The sequence below is a fragment of the Oncorhynchus masou genome, chromosome 14, assembly GCF_036934945.1.
Source record: "Oncorhynchus masou masou isolate Uvic2021 chromosome 14, UVic_Omas_1.1, whole genome shotgun sequence".
Taxonomy (NCBI): Eukaryota; Metazoa; Chordata; class Actinopteri; order Salmoniformes; family Salmonidae; genus Oncorhynchus; species Oncorhynchus masou.
The window spans coordinates 21,606,200-21,628,318 of NC_088225.1; the positions used below are offsets into that span (position 1 = coordinate 21,606,200).

At 47.8% G+C, this 22,119-nt stretch overlaps 1 protein-coding gene across 1 annotated transcript in view; it reads left to right on the forward strand.

Annotated features, from left to right (window-relative positions):
* LOC135554532 (voltage-dependent P/Q-type calcium channel subunit alpha-1A-like) overlaps positions 1 to 22,119 on the forward strand; it is a 176,832-nt gene that overhangs the window by 146,895 nt on the left and 7,818 nt on the right. The window contains 4 exon segments of the mRNA XM_064986876.1: positions 5,606 to 5,712; positions 9,545 to 9,657; positions 10,358 to 10,484; positions 19,943 to 20,056. Of these exon segments, the coding sequence (XP_064842948.1) occupies positions 5,606 to 5,712; positions 9,545 to 9,657; positions 10,358 to 10,484; positions 19,943 to 20,056 (461 nt within the window).

Sequence of the window (22,119 nt, forward strand, 5' to 3'; positions counted from 1 at the left end):
GTCAGAACACTCCAGGGGTTTAGTTCATACAGTACTACTGTAGGTCAGAACACTCCAGGGGTTTATTTCATACAGTACTACTGTAGGTCAGAACACTCCAGGGGTTTAGTTCATACAGTACTACTGTAGGTCAGAACACTCCAGGGGTTTATTTCATACAGTACTACTGTAGGTCAGAACACTCCAGGGGTTTAGTTCATACAGTACTACTGTAGGTCAGAACACTCCAGGGGTTTAGTTTATACAGTACTACTGTAGGTCAGAACACTCCAGGGGTTTAGTTCATACAGTACTACTGTAGGTCAGAACACTCCAGGGGTTTAGTTCATACAGTACTACTGTAGGTCAGAACACTCCAGTGGTTTAGTTCATACAGTACTACTGTAGGTCAGAACACTCCAGGGGTTTAGTTCATACAGTACTACTGTAGGTCAGAACACTCCAGGGGTTTAGTTCATACAGTACTACTGTAGGTCAGAACACTCCAGGGGTTTAGTTCATACAGTACTACTGTAGGTCAGAACACTCCAGGGGTTTATTTCATACAGTACTACTGTAGGTCAGAACACTCCAGGGGTTTATTTCATACAGTACTACTGTAGGTCAGAACACTCCAGGGGTTTAGTTTATACTGTACTACTGTAGGTCAGAACACTCCAGGGGTTTAGTTCATACAGTACTACTGTAGGTCAGAACACTCCAGGGGTTTATTTCATACAGTACTACTGTAGGTCAGAACACTCCAGGGGTGTATTTCATACAGTACTACTGTAGGTCAGAACACTCCAGTGGTTTAGTTCATACAGTACTACTGTAGGTCAGAACACTCCAGGGGTTTAGTTCATACAGTACTACTGTAGGTCAGAACACTCCAGGGGTTTAGTTCATACAGTACTACTGTAGGTCAGAACACTCCAGGGGTTTAGTTCATACAGTACTACTGTAGGTCAGAACACTCCAGGGGTTTAGTTCATACAGTACTACTGTAGGTCAGAACACTCCAGGGGTTTAGTTCATACAGTACTACTGTAGGTCAGAACACTCCAGGGGTTTAGTTCATACAGTACTACTGTAGGTCAGAACACTCCAGGGGTTTATTTCATACAGTGCTACTGTAGGTCAGAACACTCCAGGGGTTTAGTTCATACAGTGCTACTGTAGGTCAGAACACTGGCTGTTATGCATGTCGGAGAAATGCATTCAGGAGTAGAAGGAATGCACAAGTGCCAAAGCACTAGTTGCTATGTAGATATTAGATGTATTTTATATGAAAGGAAGCATGATTTACAGTATAGGTAAAGGCATCTGGGTCAGGTGTGTTATAGCTACTCACCAGATTGCTAATTGTACCAAATTTTACCAGAATGCACAGGCTTTTGTGCCCTGCTAATAACGTTCAAACCAAATTAAAATAAAATGTGTGGCAATTTAGCATGCTGGTAAACGGTGTACAGAAATGGCCAATAGCATAATGCTGGTAAACGGTGTACAGAAATGGCCAATAGCATAATGCTGGTGAACGGTGTACAGAAATGGCCAATAGCATAATGCTGGTAAACGGTGTACAGAAATGGCCAATAGCATAATGCTGGTGAATGGTGTACAGAAATGGCCAATAGCATAATGCTGGTGAACGGTGTACAGAAATGGCCAATAGCACAATGCTGGTGACCGGTGTACAGAAATGGCCAATAGCATAATGCTGGTGAATGGTGTACAGAAATGGCCAATAGCATAATGCTGGTGAACGGTGTACAGAAATGGCCAATAGCACAATGCTGGTGACCGGTGTACAGGAATGGCCAATAGCATAATGCTGGTGAACGGTGTACAGAAATGGCCAATAGCATAATGCTGGTAAACGGTGTAAACAAATGGCCAATAGCATAATGCTGGTAAACGGTGTACAGAAATGGCCAATAGCACAATGCTGGTGACCGGTGTACAGAAATGGCCAATAGCATAATGCTGGTGAACGGTGTACAGAAATGGCCAATAGCACAATGCTGGTGAACGGTGTACAGAAATGGCCAATAGCACAGTGCTGGTGAACGGTGTACAGAAATGACCAATAGCACAATGCTGGTGACCGGTGTACAGAAATGGCCAATAGCATAATGCTGGTGAACGGTGTACAGAAATGGCCAATAGCACAATGCTAGTGAACGGTGTACAGAAATGGCCAATAGCACAATGCTGGTGAACGGTGTACAGAAATGGCCAATAGCACAATGCTGGTGAACGGTGTACAGAAATGGCCAATAGCACAATGCTGGTAAACGGTGTACAGAAATGGCCAATAGCACAATGCTGGTAAACGGTGTACAGAAATGGCCAATAGCACAATGCTGGTAAACGGTGTACAGAAATGGCCAATAGCATAATGCTGGTAAACGGTGTACAGAAATGGCCAATAGTACAATGCTGGTAAACGGTGTACAGAAATGGCCAATAGCACAATACTGGTAAACGGTGTACAGAAATGGCCAATAGCACAATGCTGGTAAACGGTGTACAGAAATGGCCAATAGTACAATGCTGGTAAACGGTGTACAGAAATGGCCAATAGCACAATACTGGTAAACGGTGTACAGAAATGGCCAATAGTACAATGCTGGTAAACGGTGTACAGAAATGGCCAATAGCACAATGCTGGTAAACGGTGTACAGAAATGGCCAATAGCACAATGCTGGTAAACGGTGTACAGAAATGGCCAATAGCATAATGCTGGTAAACGGTGTACAGAAATGGCCAATAGCACAATACTGGTAAACGGTGTACAGAAATGGCCAATAGCACAATGCTGGTAAACGGTGTACAGAAATGGCCAATAGCACAATGCTGGTAAACGGTGTACAGAAATGGCCAATAGCATAATGCTGGTAAACGGTGTACAGAAATGGCCAATAGCATAATGCTGGTGAACGGTGTACAGAAATGGCCAATAGCATAATGCTGGTGAACGGTGTACAGAAATGGCCAATAGCATAATGCTGGTAAACGGTGTACACAAATGGCCAATAGCATAATGCTGGTAAACGGTGTACAGAAATGGCCAATAGCATACTGCTGGTAAACGGTGTACAGAAATGACCAATAGCACAATGCTGGTGAACGGTGTACAGAAATGGCCAATAGCATAATGCTGGTAAACGGTGTACAGAAATGGCCAATAGCATAATGCTGGTAAACGGTGTACAGAAATGGCCAATAGCATAATGCTGGTGACCGGTGTACAGAAATGGCCAATAGCATAATGCTGGTAAACGGTGTACAGAAATGGCCAATAGCACAATGCTGGTGAACGGTGTACAGAAATGGCCAATAGCACAATGCTGGTGAACGGTGTACAGAAATGGCCAATAGCACAATGCTGGTGAACGGTGTACAGAAATGGCCAATAGCACAATGCTGGTGAACGGTGTACAGAAATGGCCAATAGCACAATGCTGGTGAACGGTGTACAGAAATGGCCAATAGCACAATGCTGGTAAACGGTGTACAGAAATGGCCAATAGCACAATGCTGGTAAACGGTGTACAGAAATGGCCAATAGCATAATGCTGGTAAACGGTGTACAGAAATGGCCAATAGTACAATGCTGGTAAACGGTGTACATAAATGGCCAATGGTACAATACTGGTAAACGGTGTACAGAAATGGCCAATAGCACAATGCTGGTAAACGGTGTACAGAAATGGCCAATAGTACAATGCTGGTAAACGGTGTACAGAAATGGCCAATAGCACAATACTGGTAAACGGTGTACAGAAATGGCCAATAGTACAATGCTGGTAAACGGTGTACAGAAATGGCCAATAGCACAATGCTGGTAAACGGTGTACAGAAATGGCCAATAGCACAATGCTGGTAAACGGTGTACAGAAATGGCCAATAGCATAATGCTGGTAAACGGTGTACAGAAATGGCCAATAGCACAATACTGGTAAACGGTGTACAGAAATGGCCAATAGCACAATGCTGGTAAACGGTGTACAGAAATGGCCAATAGCACAATGCTGGTAAACGGTGTACAGAAATGGCCAATAGCATAATGCTGGTAAACGGTGTACAGAAATGGCCAATAGCACAATGCTGGTAAACGGTGTACAGAAATGGCCAATAGCATAATGCTGGTAACCGGTGTACAGAAATGGCCAATAGCATAATGCTGGTGAACGGTGTACAGAAATGGCCAATAGCATAATGCTGGCAAACGGTGTACAGAAATGGCCAATAGCACAATGCTGGTAAACGGTGTACAGAAATGGCCAATAGCATAATGCTGGTAACCGGTGTACAGAAATGGCCAATAGCATAATGCTGGTGAACGGTGTACAGAAATGGCCAATAGCATAATGCTGGTGACCGGTGTACAGAAATGGCCAATAGCACAATGCTGGTGACCGGTGTACAGGAATGGCCAATAGCATAATGCTGGTGAACGGTGTACAGAAATGGCCAATAGCATAATGCTGGTGAACGGTGTACAGAAATGGCCAATAGCATAATGCTGGTAAACGGTGTACAGAAATGACCAATAGCACAATGCTGGTGAACGGTGTACAGAAATGGCCAATAGCATAATGCTGGTAAACGGTGTACAGAAATGGCCAATAGCATAATGCTGGTAAACGGTGTACAGAAATGGCCAATAGCATAATGCTGGTGAACAGTGTACAGAAATGGCCAATAGCATAATGCTGGTAAACGGTGTACAGAAATGGCCAATAGCATAATGCTGGTAAACGGTGTACAGAAATGGCCAATAGCATAATGCTGGTGAACAGTGTACAGAAATGGCCAGTAGCATAATGCTGGTAAACGGTGTACAGAAATGGCCAATAGCACAATGCTGGTGAACGGTGTACAGAAATGACCAATAGCATAATGCTGGTAAACGGTGTACAGAAATGGCCAATAGCATAATGCTGGTAAACGGTGTATAGAAATGGCCAATAGCATAATGCTGGTGAACACACTTTTTTGAACTGGACTTCAGGCCCTTTTATTGTGAAGATGTGATCTGCTGTAGAAACCTGGAAATGACTCTCTTTCAAAGACTGTTATCGTACTTTTTTTCTATTCTGAAGCTCTGTTTTGTTTATGTGTTTGGAGATAACAAAGTACAAGGTCCAAATTGAACTTAGTAAAACATGTCCACCTTCTATTGAGAAGTAGAGGGGGAACCATCGGTCCTGCCACAGAATGCCAAAACAGCATCAAAACAGCCCCAGCTGTTCTGTTGGTACTGTCCAGTCCTCTACCAGGTCCCCCATCTACACAATGAAGTGGTCTTGAGGCTTGTCTTCTGATTGAAGACCACCAGTCAGTAGAAAAACAGTTATGTCTAGAAAAGATGTAAAGAAAGAAAGACTACAGTTAACCTGAGTAAGAGAAAATGTGACACATGATCATTTTTTAGTCCGAGTCTGTTTGTGAAAAGACTATCAGCTCTGTGTTCGTGTATATGTGTGTATTTGCCAGTGTGGGTGTGTGTCTCTCTCTCTGTGTGCGTGCCTCGTCCCCTCTACTCCCATCCCTCTCGCTCAGGGTCCCATACGTAGTGGTCTAATCGTGCAGGGTAACTTGTCCCTCTCTCAGCAGCAACAGACCTGACGGTGGGGAAGATCTACGCTGCCATGATGATCATGGAGTACTACAGGCAGAGCAAGGCCAAGCGCTCTCAGGCGCGGCTAGAGGCGGAGCAGGTACAACTACTGTCCCTAGGAACCATCCCCAAACCTTCAGACCACGCAGACTGACTGAGGGCAGAGTCAGACTGGCTAGAAATACTGCTGTGCGTTAGTACAGGGGTCAAAACGGAGCTGTGACAACCCATAACCACGCCCACCCACAGTCTTACTATAGCATTTACTTACTACGTTATTGTAAGGTCACTTGTTATCATTGACCTCACCTGGCTAAAGGTTAGAGGTCAAAGGTTAGAGGACCATTGCCATTGGGTTTTCCCACTCTTGTCTTGCCTCTGTGTTCTTCCATCCTCCCTTCCTTCCTAGTCGGTATAAAACTCTGTGACGCCCTCTAGTGGACAAAGTATGTCACTGGTCCATGTTATATTACATTTTTACATATTATATTATTGCTAGAGCATCTATACAGAAAACCAGCAGATTATATTTCAAGCACTGAATCACAATTATTTCTAAAGAAGAGGCACTTTTCTTGCTATAGAGAACCCTCTCGATCACATTGAATTGGTTTGGGCTGGGTGTCTTTGTCACAGCTCCGGATGGCGAAGACTGTACAACGTTAATGTACATTCCTCACCTAAGCCTGTTCCTCTTTATCCTCCCTTTCCCTGGCTGTGAATCCACTGCTGGTGATGATGATGATGATGATGCTTATCTTCCCAAGCCTTTTAGCCACACCCTGGCCTTGGACTGTTGCCCTACACCCTGGACTGTAGCATTGCACTGTAGCCCCCTATTCCCTGTTGACAGAGACAACCAATACAATGGATCTTGTGTTTATGTAGTCACATGTGAAGCCACTGACGATAAAACGTTCAAATTGTAGCAGTATTTGTAACACAGTTACAGAAACATTTTAAGTGTAAAGTAAAAGATGACGTTTAAATTACGGAGATGGTTTTATTTTGTTTTATTTGTATTTCTCACGCACACACATACACGGTTTCCTATTTTACAGACAGAGTCCTACTCCTCCTCTCCTCCTGCTCCTCCTCTCTCACTGCACTCGAAGCATGCCACTTTCCCTGCTCTGCTATGGCCTCCTGCTACCACTCTCTTTACACAACTCTCAGCCATGTCAATTCCTCATGACTTCATTTCATCTGGCATTCCTTCCATGTAGGATAGCACAAGGAAGAGGTTGGCCGTGAAGGGATAGTCTCTAAATTCAAAGTTTAAACAGTGATCCTCTTTTTCTCTGACACATGATGTGAAGGGCGTGAGAGAAGCAGGATATTGAAAGATCTAGGAGTTAGTTGAGAGAGTCTGGCTCTGTCTGAGCTTTAAAAACTGACCTCAAGCCTGCCTTAGCCATGTGTATAGATATACGTACATGCTTTTTGAAGAGTTGGTTGGATGGGACCTACAGTATGAGTCAGGGGACAGTTTGATTGGATAAGTCACAGGAACATGATGGAACTATCGAAGGAGGATACCATCTCAACAACTGTAGAAACCACCCTCCATCACCTGTTAAACTACAATAGAAGACTCATAAGACAAGCTGAGAAGACTCAAGAGTTGGTCACCCAATACTTAGTCAAGTCATTGAACATTTGAACGTGACCATGTCATATCCTTGGTCTTCATTCACAATCACAACCATACCACCCAGCTGGTCCTCATGCTTTTACTCTAATGCTCCCAAGGTGTACTTACCCGTGACCACAAACATGTACAGAGCACAAACACTCACACACTGACGTTTCTTGGGCAACAAATGTTATCAAACTTTTGAGACTCTTCAGCATGCTTAGGTGACATGTCACAGCCCGATGACGATAATTGATGGTGTCACTGCAACATCCTCATCCAATCGTCGCCCATCCTGCTCTCCAGCCAATGTCTGCTCTGCCACCCTTTACCCCTACACATCCTCTCCCCTCTCCCCTGTACCCCTCTCTACACCTCCTCTTATTGAGCTGCCCCTCACTCTCCTTCCCAACCCCCACCCCTGCTGCTACTTGCTGGACAGGAGGAGTGGACTTCCCTCCCCCTTGCACCATCTCAGACAGTATTATAACCATAGTGTTAGATAAGGAGAGACATAGTGAAGGGAAGCATCCATCCCAGTAATGAGCGTTTCTTCCCTGCATGATTCCAGGTAGAGCTTGTTGCCATAGTTAAGCATGTGCATCATGATGTGAGACTAGGGGTTGGACCTGGAGAATGGGAATATCCTTGCTTCGAATGGTTCAGGTTCGGACAAGAACTGTTCCAAGTGTTTAGAAATGACTATTGGACAAATATTGTTTTGGAAAATATTTGTGTGCTATTTCCTTGTTTGACCTGGAACCTTCGTGATACATCCACTTTAAACTTGACCCTCCATGGCTCGTGAAATCCTTAAACCAAAACAGCTACTTCCCATTGATAATCCGTTCCAGCTAGCGGGTATATACTGTCCCAGGAGTGGCCCACTGCTGGCATGGTTTACGGCCCACAGCTGGAAACCAAATGTGGCCCAACAACATTTTCCCAGATATCTTACGGACATAAAAGTAGCAGTTGGTCAGTTTTAAGTGGATGTGTAATAACTGAATGACACTGTATGTGGTTATTTTCACCTACACTAAGAAAAAACGGTGCTATCCAGAACCTAAAAGAGTTCTTAAGCTGTCCCCATAGGAGAACCATTTGATGAACCCTTTTTGGTTCCAGATGTAACCCTTTTGGTTCCAGGTAGAACCCCTTTGGGTTCTATGTAAAATCCCTTCTACAAAGGGTTCTGCCTGGAACCCAAAACAGTTCTTCCTGGAACCAAAAATGATTTTCCTATGGGGACATCCAAAGAACCCTTTGGAACCCTTTTTTCTAAGAGTATGTTCCCAACAGGTCTACTCCCAGTCCTCGTCTTCCTCTCTCTTTTTCATCCTTCCTCTATCCCTCTTTGTGTCCCCTTTCTCTCTCGATATTCACTCACATGGACTTCTACCTCTATTCTGTCCTTTTCGCATCCTCTCCTCCTCTCTTCCTTTCTCTATCATCATTTTTATATTATTTCCTGACTATTCTCCCTCCTCTCCTTATGTGTCAACGTCTGTTTTCAACAGAGACTTTGGAATGTTCTCTTCCTGATGGATCTGTCCATTGGTTTTGCACTGATGTTCTGCCTTGTTCAACTCTTCCTTATTCCCTCCCTGGTCTTGCTGTTCTACTGCTCTAATGGATTGTTGGACTGGCTCAAACTCCACCCACAGACTCTCATTTCCTGGTTGCCGATAGTGATCATTTAGCTGCTTGAGGTCAAATGGGGGTCAAAAGTCAAGGTTGAAATCCAATCAGGTCGAGAGGTAAACACTGTCCATCCTGTCGATTGGGTTGTGTATTGAATAGCACCCTTTTCATGTTATAGTGCACTTCTTTTGAATCAAAGCCGAGGTGAAAATCAGAAATAGTGTCATTTGAGATGTTTTCCTATGAGCAACATACAAATTGTCTGATCAGATAAAAAATACTGTAGACAAAGACCTTAGTTAATGCCAGACAAATCCAGACCTCTTTGTAGCATCCAACGGAACACTTCCAAATCCATAGCTAGGTACTGTATACTGTAGGTCATATACAGTGGCTATGGCTCTGGTTAATGCCCTTCATTCATGGTGACCTGGAAGTAGATGATTCATTGGCATGAGCCTTCCATTCTCACATTTACAGCAGGACTCCATCTCCCCTCACAGAATGCGCTCTGGCTCAGTCAGCCCCTGCTGACTGAAACCCTTCCTCCTCCCTGGATGCAGTGACCTGCTCTGAACTCACTTTCTTCTCCACCTTCCCCATTTCCTGTATGTCTACCTTAAAGCCGGCGGCCATGTTGTATCTCACACAGAATCGAACGACATTACTGTTTCAGCGCGTGGAGCCGCCCTCCCCCATCCAGGACGGGCCTCTCAGCCTCCCTCCTACCCAACCGGCAGATCCCATCAATAGCCTGTGAGTAGACCCCTGTCCACCCCCCCATCCAACTCTCTCTTTGGGTCTCTCTCTCTCTGTCCTCTCCCTCTCTCTGTCCTCTCCCTCTCTCTGTTTTCTCTCTCCCTCTTTCTCTGCAGCCAGAGGGAGGATGGGTAGTGGCTCCACAGGTGGAGTGTCATCCACAAGAAGGAGGAGCAGGACGACACGCTGGGCGGACACGCCTCACGTGTAGAGGACCTGTGTGTGTATGTGTGTGTGTAGTGTGTTCAGAAAGGCTGGTGTATGGGTTTGTGGGGATGAGTGCATTCAGTTAGCCTCATACAAGTGCTGAATGCAAGGGTCTGATGAAGGTGATGTATATGGAGCCTGGTTTGTGTGTATGCATGCGTGTGTCTGTGTTTGCCTATCCGTGTGTATATATGTCCCGGGTCTGACTGTGTGTGTGTGTTGTAGACCGGTGGACGGATGGGGCGTGAGTGTGTGTGTGCAAGGGGTCTGTCTGACTGTCTGTGTGTTGTAGACCGGTGGAGGGATGTGGTGTGTGTGTGTGTGTGTGTGTGTGTGTGTGTGTGTGTGTGTGTGTGTGTGTGTGTGTGTGTGTGTGTGTGTGTGTGTGTGTGTGTGTGTGTGTGTGTGTGTGTGTGTGTGTGTGTGTGTGTGTGTGTGTGTGTGTGTGTGTGTGTGTGCAAGGGGCCTGTCTGACTGTCTGTGTGTTGTAGACCGGTGGAGGGGGGTTTCCAGAGAGCCAGTCGTGGGTGACAGTGCGGGCTCAGGAGATGTCCCAGAGAGTAGGCAGCTGGAGTCCTGAGGGACAGCACTCTGAGGATGGCCTGGACAGCAGGCATAATTTGCAGGTAACACATACACACAGGTGCGCGCACACACACCAGCATCCAGAAGAATCCCTGGACAACAGACATAACTCAGAAGTGTACATACACGCACATGCATACGCACAAATACAGATCAATACAGTATGTGCATGTAACATGTACAGTATGTCATTGCACACAAGAACACACTAATAAATGGTTCCCAGTAAACATGAAATAGTGATTTTCTTTCATGCTATTCATGTTTCATGTTGTCTGAACATCCACATGATTTCACTGGACTGGTTCATATAGAGCTCGTGTCCTGGTGCTCTTTCCTTACAGGATATTTAGGGTCATTGTTGAATCAACTCGTACACCGCTGGCTCTGTTTTAGTCCTGACTATTGTCCAATTCCATATGGTCCCTACAGCTCCTCTCCCCTATAGGCACTTAGACAGATCTGAAAGGTGTAGAGGTGTAAGCAATACAGCACATTCATCTAATGGCTTTGAGTCATTACTAATCCTTTCAGATCTACATGAAGGGCCCAGGAGTTAGTTAGTTATTGGGAAAATGTGAACATGATGGTTTCCCTATAACCTGCCCTGATTGGCTATGCCTGCTTAAACCCTCCCACCATTCACATCCCATACCCGTCTATCCCCCTCAGCCCCCAGGCCCACAACCTCCAAGCCCTCATCCCCCAAGCACACAGCCCCCAAACCCTCAGCCCCCAAACCCTCATCCCCCAAGCCCTAAATAACATAATATTATCAAAATCAAAATCCATCTGTTTTGTTGTATTGGCTGCGTCTCAATCCACCGGATACGCCATGTCGGCCTTCTGCATTTGCGGTGGAAAGTGGCAGAACGACAGCACTGTTTGTCAGACCAGGAGACATCCCGAATATCGGTCTTCTCACGAAAACGTCTATAGCGTCCAAAAGATGGTGTTCTCCATTTTGCTTTACGACACCCACAAGTGTCACTGGACTTGTCTGACAGTAACCCAGTACCGGTTTAAAAAGGAATTGAAGTATGCTATATACAGTGCCTTGCGAAAGTATTCGGCCCCCTTGAACTTTGCGACCTTTTGCCACATTTCAGGCTTCAAACATAAAGATATAAAACTGTATTTTTTGTGAAGAATCAACAACAAGTGGGACACAATCATGAAGTGGAACGACATTTATTGGATATTTCAAACTTTTTTAACAAATCAAAAACTGAAAAATTGGGCGTGCAAAATTATTCAGCCCCTTTACTTCCAGTGCAGCAAACTCTCTCCAGAAGTTCAGTGAGGATTTCTGAATGATCCAATGTTGACCTAAATTACTAATGATGATAAATACAATCCACCTGTGTGTAATCAAATAAATGCACCTGCACTGTGATAGTCTCAGAGGTCCGTTAAAAGCGCAGAGAGCATCATGAAGAACAAGGAACACACCAGGCAGGTCCGAGATACTGTTGTGAAGAAGTCTAGAGCCGGATTTGGATACAAAAAGATTTCCCAAGCTTTAAACATCCCAAGGAGCACTGTGCAAGCGATAATATTGAAATGGAAGGAGTATCAGACCACTGCAAATCTACCAAGACCTGGCCGTCCCTCTAAACCTTCAGCTCATACAAGGAGAAGACTGATCAGAGATGCAGCCAAGAGGCCCATGATCACTCTGGATGAACTGCAGAGATCTACAGCTGAGGTGGACTCTGTCCATAGGACAACAATCAGTCGTATATTGCACAAATCTGGCCTTTATGGAAGAGTGGCAAGAAGAAAGCCATTTCTTAAAGATATCCATAAAAAGTGTTGTTTAAAGTTTGCCACAAGACACCTGGGAGACACACCAAACATGTGGAAGAAGGTGCTCTGGTCAGATGAATCCAAAATTGAACTTTTTGGCAACAATGCAAAACGTTATGTTTGGCGTAAAAGCAACACAGCTCATCACCCTGAACACACCATACCCACTGTCAAACATGGTGGTGGCAGCATCATGGTTTGGGCCTGCTTTTCTTCAGCAGGGACAGGGAAGATGGTTAAAATTGATGGGAAGATGGATGGAGCCAAATACAGGACCATTCTGGAAGAAAATCTGATGGAGTCTGCAAAAGACCTGAGACTGGGACGGAGATTTGTCTTCCAACAAGACAATGATCCAAAACATAAAGCAAAATCTACAATGGAATGGTTCAAAAATAAACATATCCAGGTGTTAGAATGGCCAAGTCAAAGTCCAGACCTGAATCCAATCGAGAATCTGTGGAAAGAACTGAAAACTGCTGTTCACAAATGCTCTCCATCCAACCTCACTGAGCTTGAGCTGTTTTGCAAGGAGGAATGGGAAAAAATTTCAGTCTCTCGATGTGCAAAACTGATAGAGACATACCCCAAGCGACTTACAGCTGTAATCGCAGCAAAAGGTGGCGCTACAAAGTATTAACTTAAGGGGGCTGAATAATTTTGCACGCCCAATTTTTCAGTTTTTGATTTGTTAAAAAAGTTTGAAATATCCAATAAATGTCGTTCCACTTCATGATTGTGTCCCACTTGTTGTTGATTCTTCACAAAAAAATACAGTTTTATATCTTTATGTTTGAAGTCTGAAATGTGGCAAAAGTTCGCAAAGTTCAAGGGGGCCGAATACTTTCGCAAGGCACTGTATATACAAAAGTATGTGAACACCTCTTCAAATTAGTGGATTCGGCTATTTCAGCCAAACCCGTTTCTGACAGGTGTATAAAATCAAGCACACAGCCATGCAATCTCAATAGACAAACATTGGAAGTAGAATGGCCTTACTGAAGAGCTAAGTGACTTTCAACCTGGCACCGTCATAGGATGCCACCTTTCAAACAAGTCAGTTCGTCAAATTTCTTCCCTGCTAGAGCTGCTCTGGTCAACTGTAAGTGCTGTTATTGTGAAGTGGCAATGTCTGGGAGCAACAATGGCTCAGCCGCAAAGTGGTAGGCCACACAAGCTCACAGAACGGGACCGCCGAGTGCTGACGCGTGTAGCGAGTAAAACTCGTCTGTCCTCGGTTGCATCAAGTTCCAAACGGCTTCTGGAAGCAACGTCAGCACAAGAACTGTTCATTTTTTTATTATTGTTATTTTTATTTGTTTTAGGGTGTAGATCAGCTTTAATATTCCAGATAGATTGTAGCTTCCATCAATGTAATTGTATGCATCAGTTCCAATCCCCCATATGTTTTGGTTAAATATATATGTATATATTTCCAGTCAAAGGTTCGGTTTGGACACACTTTCTCATTCAAGGGTTTTTCTTTATTTTTACTAGACATCAAAACTATGAAGTAGCACATATGGAATAATGTAGTAACCAGAAAAGTGTTAAACCAATCAAAATACATTTGAGATTATTCAAAGTAGCCATCACATGCCTTGATGACAGCTTTGCACTCTCTTGGCATTCTCTCAACCAGCTTCATGAGGTAGTCACTTGGAATGCTTTTCCAGTAGTCTTGAAGGAGTTTCCACATATGCTGAGCACTTGTTGGCTGTTTTTCTTTTACTCTGTGGTCCAACCCGTCCCAAACCATCTCAATTGGGTTGAGGTCGGGTGATTGTGGAGGCCAGGTCATCTGATTAAACACTCCATCACTCACATTCTTGGTCAAACAGCCCTTACACAGCCTGAAGGTGTGTTTTGGGACATTGTCATATTGAAAAACAAATGATAGTCCCACTAAGCGCAAACCAGATGGGAGAGCATATCGCTGCAGAATGCTGTGGTAGCCATGCTGGTTAAGTGTGCCTTGAATTCTAAATAAATCACAGACAGTGTCACCATCAGAGCAACCCCACAACATCACACCTCCTCCTCCATGCTTCACGGAGGGAACCACACATGCAAAGATCATCTGTTCACATACTCTGCATCTCACAAAGATCAAAAATCTCCAATTTGGACTCATCAGACCAAAGGACAGATTTCCACCGCTCTAATGTCCATTGCTCGTGTTTCTTGGCCCAAGCAAGTCTCTACTTCTTATTGGTGTCCTTTAGTAGTGGTATCTTTGCAGCAATTCGACCCTGAAGGCCTGATTCACTCAGTCTCCTCTGAACAGTTGATGTTGAGATATGTGTCTTACTTGAATTCTAAAGCATTTATTTGGGTTGCAATTTCTGAGAATGGTAACTCTAATGAAATGTTCCTCTGCAGCAGAGGTAACTCTGGGTTTCCATTCCTGTGGAGATCCTCATGAGAGCCAGTTTCATTATAGCGCTTGATGGTTCTTGCGACTTAATTTGAAGAAACTTTCAATGTTCTTGACATTTTCTTAATTGACTGATCTTCATGTCTTAAAGTAATGATGGACTGTCGTTTCTCTTTACTTATTAGAGCTGTTCTTACCATAATATGAACTTGGTCTTTTACCAAATAGGGCTATCTTCTTTATACCATCCCTACTTTGTCACAACACAACTGATTTGCTCAAATACATTAAGAAAGGAAATAAATTCCACAAATTTACTTTTACCAAGGCACACCTGTTAACCTTATATGAAATGCATTCCAGATGGCTACCTCGTGAAGCTGGTTGAGAGAATGCCAAACGTGTGCAAAGCTGTCATCAAGGCAAATGGTGGCTACTTTAAAGTCCTCAAATATAAAATATATTTTGATTTGTTTCACACTTTTTTGGGCTACTACATGATTCCATATATGCTATTTCATAGTTTTGATGTCTTCACTATTATTCTGCAATGTAGAAAATAGTAAAAATAAAGAAAAAACTTGAGTAGGTGTGTCACCGAACCCCCTGCACCCCCTGAAGCCCCTGCATGTACCGAAGCCCCTTGCACCGGAAGCCCCCTGTACAACGAAGCCCCTGTACCGAAGCCCCCTGTACCGAAGCCCCCTGTACCCCTTGCACCTTATCCACCTGCCCCCTGTACCTTATCCACCTGTACGAAGCCCCTGTACCGAAGCCCCTGTACCGAAGCCCCTGCAAGCCCCTTGCACCTTATCCACCTGCATCAAAGCCCCTGCACCGAAGCCCCTGCATGCCCCTTGTACCGAAGCCCCCCTTATCCACCTGTACACCCCTGAAGCCCCTGCACCGAAGCCACCTGCACGAAGCCCCTGAAGCCCCTGCACCGAAGCCCCCTGCACCGAAGCCCCCTGTGTACCGAAGCCGAAGCCCCTGTGCCCACCTGCAAGCCACCTGCATCGAAGCCCCTGCACCCCTTGAAGCCCCCTGTACCGAAGCCGACCCTGTACCGAATCCCCCCTGTACCGAAGCCACCTGCACCGAAGCCACCTGCATCCACCTGAAGCCCCCTGCACCAACCGAGCCACCTGCACGAAGCCCCTTGTACCGAAGCCCCCTGTACCTTATCCACCTGCACCGAAGCCCCCTGCACCGAAGCCACCTGCAAGCCCCCTGCACCGAAGCCCCCTGTACCGAAGCCCCTTGTACCTAAGCCACCTGTACTGAAGCCCCCTGCACCAAAGCCCCCTGCACCGAAGCCCCCTGTACCGAAGCCCCTTGTACCTAAGCCACCTGTACTGAAGCCCCCTGTACCCAAACCACCTGTACTGAAGCCCCTTGTACCTAAGCCACCTGTACTGAAGCCACCTGTCCCGAAACCACCTGCACCGAAGCCCCCTGTACCGAAGCCACCTGCACCGAAGCCCCCTGTACCGAAACCACCTGCACCGAAGCCCCCTGTTGTACCGAAGCACCCACCTGTACAAGCCCCTGTACCGAAGCCCCCTGTACCAAAGCCCCCTGTACCGAAGCCCCCTGTACCTTATCCACCTGAAGCCACCTGCACCCCCTGAAGCCCCCTGTACCACCTGAAGCCCCTTTGTACCTAAGCCACCTGTATCCACCTGTGAAGCCCCTGCTGTACCCCCTGTAAACCACCTGTACTGAAGCCCCTTGTACCTAAGCCACCTGTACTGAAGCCCCTGTACCGAAACCACCTGTACCGAAGCCCCCTGTACCACCTGCACCGAAGCCCCCTGTACCGAAGCACCCTGCACCGTACCGAAGCCCCCTGTATCCACCTGAAGCCCCCTGTGCCGAAGCCCCTATACCACCTGCAAGCCCCCTGCATTGAAGCCCCCTGTACCGAAGCCCCCTGCATCCACCTGAAGCCCCTATACCGAAGCCCCTGCATTGAAGCCCCTGTACCGAAGCCCCTGCACCGAAGCCACCTGCATTGAAGCCCCTGTATGTACCGAAGCCACCTGCACCGAAGCCCCCCCTGTGTACCGAAGCCCCTGCACCCCCTTGCCACCTGCATTGAAGCCCCTATACCGAAGCCCCCTGCATTGAAGCCCCCTGTACTGTGTACCGAAGCCCCTGCATTGAAGTCCCCTGTACCGAAGCCACCTGCATTGAAGCCCCCTGTACCGAAGCCACCTGTACTGAAGCCCCTGCACCGAAGCCCCCTATACCGAAGCCCCCTGCATTGAAGCCCCTGTACCGAAACCCCTGCATTGAAGTCCCCCCTGTACAGAAGCCCCTGTACTGCATTGAAGCCCCCTGTACCGAAACCACCTGCACCCACCTGTACCGAAGCCCCTGTACCGAAGCCCCTGTACCTAAGCCCCTGTACCCCTGAAGCCACCTGCACCGAAGCCCCTGTACCGAAGCCCCTGTGCGAAGCCCCCTTGTACCGAAGCCCCCTGTACCAAAGCCCCCTGTACCGAAGCCCCCTGTACCGAAGCCACCTGCACCGAAGCCCCCTGTACCGAAGCCACCTGTATTGAAGCCCCCTGTACCGAAGCCACCTGTACTGAAGCCCCCTGTACCGAAACCACCTGCACCGAAGCCCCCTGTACCGAAGCCACCTGCATCGAAGCCCCCTGTACCGATACCACCTGTACTGAAGCCCCTTGTACAGAAGCCCCTGTACCGAAGCCCCTGTGTACCGAAGCCACCTGCACCGAAGCCCCTGTACCGAAGCCACCTGTACCTGTACCGTTTCTGAAGCCCCTGTACCGAAACCACCTGTACTGAAGCCCCTTGTACCTAAGCCACCTGTACTGAAGCCCCCTGTACCGAAACCACCTGCACCGAAGCCCCCTGTACCGAAGCACCCTGCACCAAAGCCCCCTGCATTGAAGCCCCCTGTACCGAAGCCCCCTGCATTGAAGCCCCCTGTACCGAAGCCCCTGTATGCACCGAAGCCCCCTGCACCGAAGCCCCTTGCACCGAAGCCCCTGCATTGAAGCCCCCTATACCGAAGCCACCTGCACCGAAGCCCCTGCATTGAAGCCCCTATACCGAAGCCCCTGCATTGAAGCCCCTATACCGAACCTTATCCCCTGTACCGAAGAAGCCCCCTGTACCGAAGCCCCTGCACCCCTGAAGCCCCTATACCGAAGCCACCTGCACCCCTGAAAAGCCCCCTGTAAGCCCCCTGTACCGAAGCCCCTGTACCCCTGAAGCCCCCTGTACCGAAGCCCCCTGTACCGAAGCCCCTGCATTGAAGCCCCCCTGTACCGAATCCCCTGCATTGAAGCCCCCCTATACAGAAGCCCCCTGTACCAAAGCCCCCTTTACCGAAGCCACCTGCACTGAAGCCCCCTGTACCAAAGCCCCTTGTACCTTATCCACCTGTACCGAAGCCCCCTGTACCGAAGCCCCCTGTACCGAAGCCCCTTGTACCTTATCCACCTGTACCGAAGCCCCTTGTACCTTATCCACCTGTACTGAAGCCCCCTGTACCGAAGCCCCTCTGCACCGAAGCCCCCTGTACCGAAGCCCCTTGTACCTTATCCACCTGTACTGAAGCCCCCTGTACCGAAGCCCCTTGTACCTTATCCACCTGTACTGAAGCCCTCTGTACCGAAGCCCCTTGTACCTTATCCACCTGTACTGAAGCCCCCTGTACCGAAGCCCCTTGTACCTTATCCACCTGTACTGAAGGCCCCTGTACCGAAGCCCCTTGTACCTTATCCACCTGTACTGAAGCCCCCTGTACCGAAGCCCCTTGTACCTTATCCACCTGTACCGAAGCCCCCTGTACCGAAGCCCCTTGTACCTTATCCACCTGTACCGAAGCCCCTGTACCGAAGCCCCTGTACCGAAGCCCCTTGTACCTTATCCACCTGTACTGAAGCCCCCTGTACCGAAGCCCCTTGTACCTTATCCACCTGTACTGAAGCCCCCTGTACCGAAGCCCTCTGCACCGAAGCCCCCTGTACCGAAGCCACCTGTACCGAAGCCCCTTGTACCTTATCCACCTGTACTGAAGGCCCCTGCACCCCCTGAAGCCCCTGTACCAAAGCCCCCTGTACCGAAGCCCTCTGTACCGAAGCCCCTTGTACCTTATCCACCTGTACTGAAGCCCCCTGTACCGAAGCCCCTTGTACCTTATCCACCTGTACTGAAGCCCCCTATACCGAAGCCCTCTGCACCGAAGCCCCCTGTACCGAAGCCCCTTGTACCTTATCCACCTGTACTGAAGGCCCCTGCACCGAAGCCCCCTGTACCGAAGCCCCCTGTACCAAAGCCCCCTGTACCAAAGCCCCCTGTACCAAAGCCACCTGTACCAAAGCCCCCTGTACCGAAGCCCTCTTATCCACCTGTACTGAAGCCCCCTGTGCCGAAGCCCCTTGTACCTTATCCACCTGTACTGAAGCCCCCTGCAAGCCCCTGAAGCCCCTGTGTGCCGAAGCCGAAGCCCCTGTACCAAAGCCCCCTGTACCGAAGCCACCTGTACCAAAGCCCCCCTGTACCAAAGCCCCCCCCTGTACCGAAGCCCCTGTACCTTATCCACCTGTAAAGCCCCTGTACCAAAGCCCCCTGTACCAAAGCCACCTGTACCAAAGCCCCCTGTACCGAAGCCCCTGTACCGAAGCCCCCTGTACCAAAGCCCCCTGTACCAAAGCCCCCTGTACCGAAGCCACCTGTACCCCCTGTAAAGCCCCCTGTACCACCTGAAGCCCTCTGTACCCCCTGTACCGAAGCCCCTTGTACCTTATCCACCTGTACTGAAGCCCCCTGTACCGAAGCCCCTTGTACCTTATCCACCTGTACTGAAGCCCTCTGCCTCAGCCTCAGCAGTTCCTGCTCTTGATCCAAGTCCAGGTCCAAGTCTTAGCTCCTAGACCACAGCCCTAGCCCCTCGCACTAGATCTAAACCTAGTCTTAAACCTTCCCCCGTCCCCATTTCCCAGGCTCAAACCCCCGTCCCTCCCAAACTACACTACATGCTACTGTACACCACAGGAAGCTGCTGAGGGGAAGATGGCTCATAACAATAGCTGGAACGGAGCAAATGGAATGTCATCAAACACATGGAAACCATCAATGTATTTGATACTATTCCATTCATTCCAATCCAACCATTAACACAAGCTCGTCCTCCCCAATTAAGGTCCCACCAACCTCCTGTGCTGTGTACACTACATTCCCCCACACTCACATGGGATAAAGGATGACAAACACTCCATTGTCCCCGTCATATTCCTTCATCACAGTCACGCCTGCTCTCACTCTATTTTGCAGACGGTAGAGATGAGAGAGATGGGGCGTGACGGTTACTCGGATACCGAGCACTTTCAGCCAATGGAAGGCCACGGAAGGGCCGCTTCCATGCCACGCCTTCCAGGCGACAACCAAGTGAGCACCCCTCATTTCCTCTCCTCCCTCCCTCTCTCGCTCCCTCTTTCCATCTCCTTGACTCAATCTCCACGATAAGCTACATGACTCGAGACACACAAAGACTAGAGACAGACTGTTTATAATCCAACACAGTGCATAACAAAATACTATAAAACATTGCTGAAAATGGACACCTGACACTTTCAAGCATATTTGTTTTTATAAATGCATGGTATTTGACGTGATATCATGCATTTTGACGATAGCTCCCCTTTCTATGCTGTTGAAATATCGCCCATAGGATGTTTGCCAGACAGACTTACAGGTAAGTCTTACAGACTACCATACCAAACACCCCAACACCCCACTCTTCCTCCCCTCTCCTCTCCTCTTCTCCTCCTCTACACTCATCCCCTACTGCATGGAGGTGTGTTACTGTGGTTGTCCCTTCTCATCCAGCACCAAGTCATCTCTGCTATATTGTCACACACACACTCTTTGTTTAAGGTAGTCCATTGTATCCGATGATGACTTCCACTACTGCTTGTGAGTTCACTGATGACTGTATAATCTGATGCGGGATGCACACTGTTGCCACAGACAGAGCACACAAAGGCCTGTCCTGTTGAGGCCGGTGAAGTCATGGTCTACGTTCAGTCCTTTTTTCCTCGGTCAACTGCACTCCAGGGCAGAGGCCACGCCAGGTGGAGCATTCCGCAGCAGTCTGGAGGGAGGCAGAGTTTACCCCACACTTCTTTAGTGATGTCTTCAGTTGGGTCCTTTAGACACTTTCTCTGCCCACCTGAAGAGCGACGGCCCAGTTGTAGCTGTCCGTACAGCGTACTTCGCGGCAGGCGGTCCTCCGGCGTCCGGATGGCATCGCCGAGCCATCTAAGCTGGTGGTGTGTGATGGACGCTTCAATACTCATGCAGCCGGTTTTCTGTAGGATCTCTGAGTGTGGAACACGGTCCTGCCAGGTCACTTTCAAAGTGCGTTGAAGGCCTTCTATGTGAAAGGACTCCAGTGTGTCGGCTGTAGACTGTACATGTTTCACATCCATAAAGGAGTGTAGATACACACACTGCCTGGTAGACTGCAACTTTGGTGTGGAGGTGCAGGTTGCTGTTGTCCAAAACATTCTTCCTTAGCAGTCCAACAGATGACAAAGTCTGTTTGACCTGATTCTGGATATCCTGGTCGAGGGGATGCTTCCAAGATATTTAAAATGTGATTCAATGGGAAGTGAGGAGTCTGAGATGGAGAATGGAGGTGTTTCAGGTGGAGGATCAGATGACCACTGACATAGGACCTCTGTTCTTGGGATGTTAACAGACAGCCCCATTAGGCTGTATGCTCTCACAGCTGCTCTGAGTGTGACTTGTAGGGCTTCTGGGGTATGTGCCACAAGAGCGCAATCATCCGCAAACTGGAGCTCAAGTACTTGTTATTAAGCTTTGATCTTTATGGCAGCTTGGAGCTTCCTAATGTTGAAGAATTTCCTGTCCAATCTTAAGTCCAGGGTCACCCCACTCTCTGTTTCCATGTCCTTGTGCAGGACTGATGTGACACAGGAAGAAGACATTGAATACGACCGGCGCAAGCACACACGCTTGCCTCACACCAGTACCAATTCTAAAAGGGTTCAGACTCCTGATGGCTAATTCTTACTCTGGCCACCATCTCCTCATGGATCTGACGCAGGATGTTCACACATGTCCCAGTGCAGCCATACTGCAGGAGGACCTTCCAAGGGAGTTCACGGTGTACTGTGTCAAAGGCTTTGCAGAGATCCAGAAAGGCCATGAACAGGTCTTGTGTCTGTTCACTGAACTTTTCCTGTAGTTGGTGTGCACTGAAGATCATGTCCACCATGCTTCTGTTCATTCTGAAGCTGCACTGGGACTCCGGTAGCAGATCTTCAGTGATGGTGTCGATGATTCTGTGGTGGAAGACCTTCACCAGGACTTCGACAGCAACTGGAAGGAATGATATGTCCCTGCTGTTTCCCCAGACGAACTTGCCCCACATTGATCGGGATGTGCTCTTGTCTCCATATCTCAGAAAGGAAAGGGCAAACTGC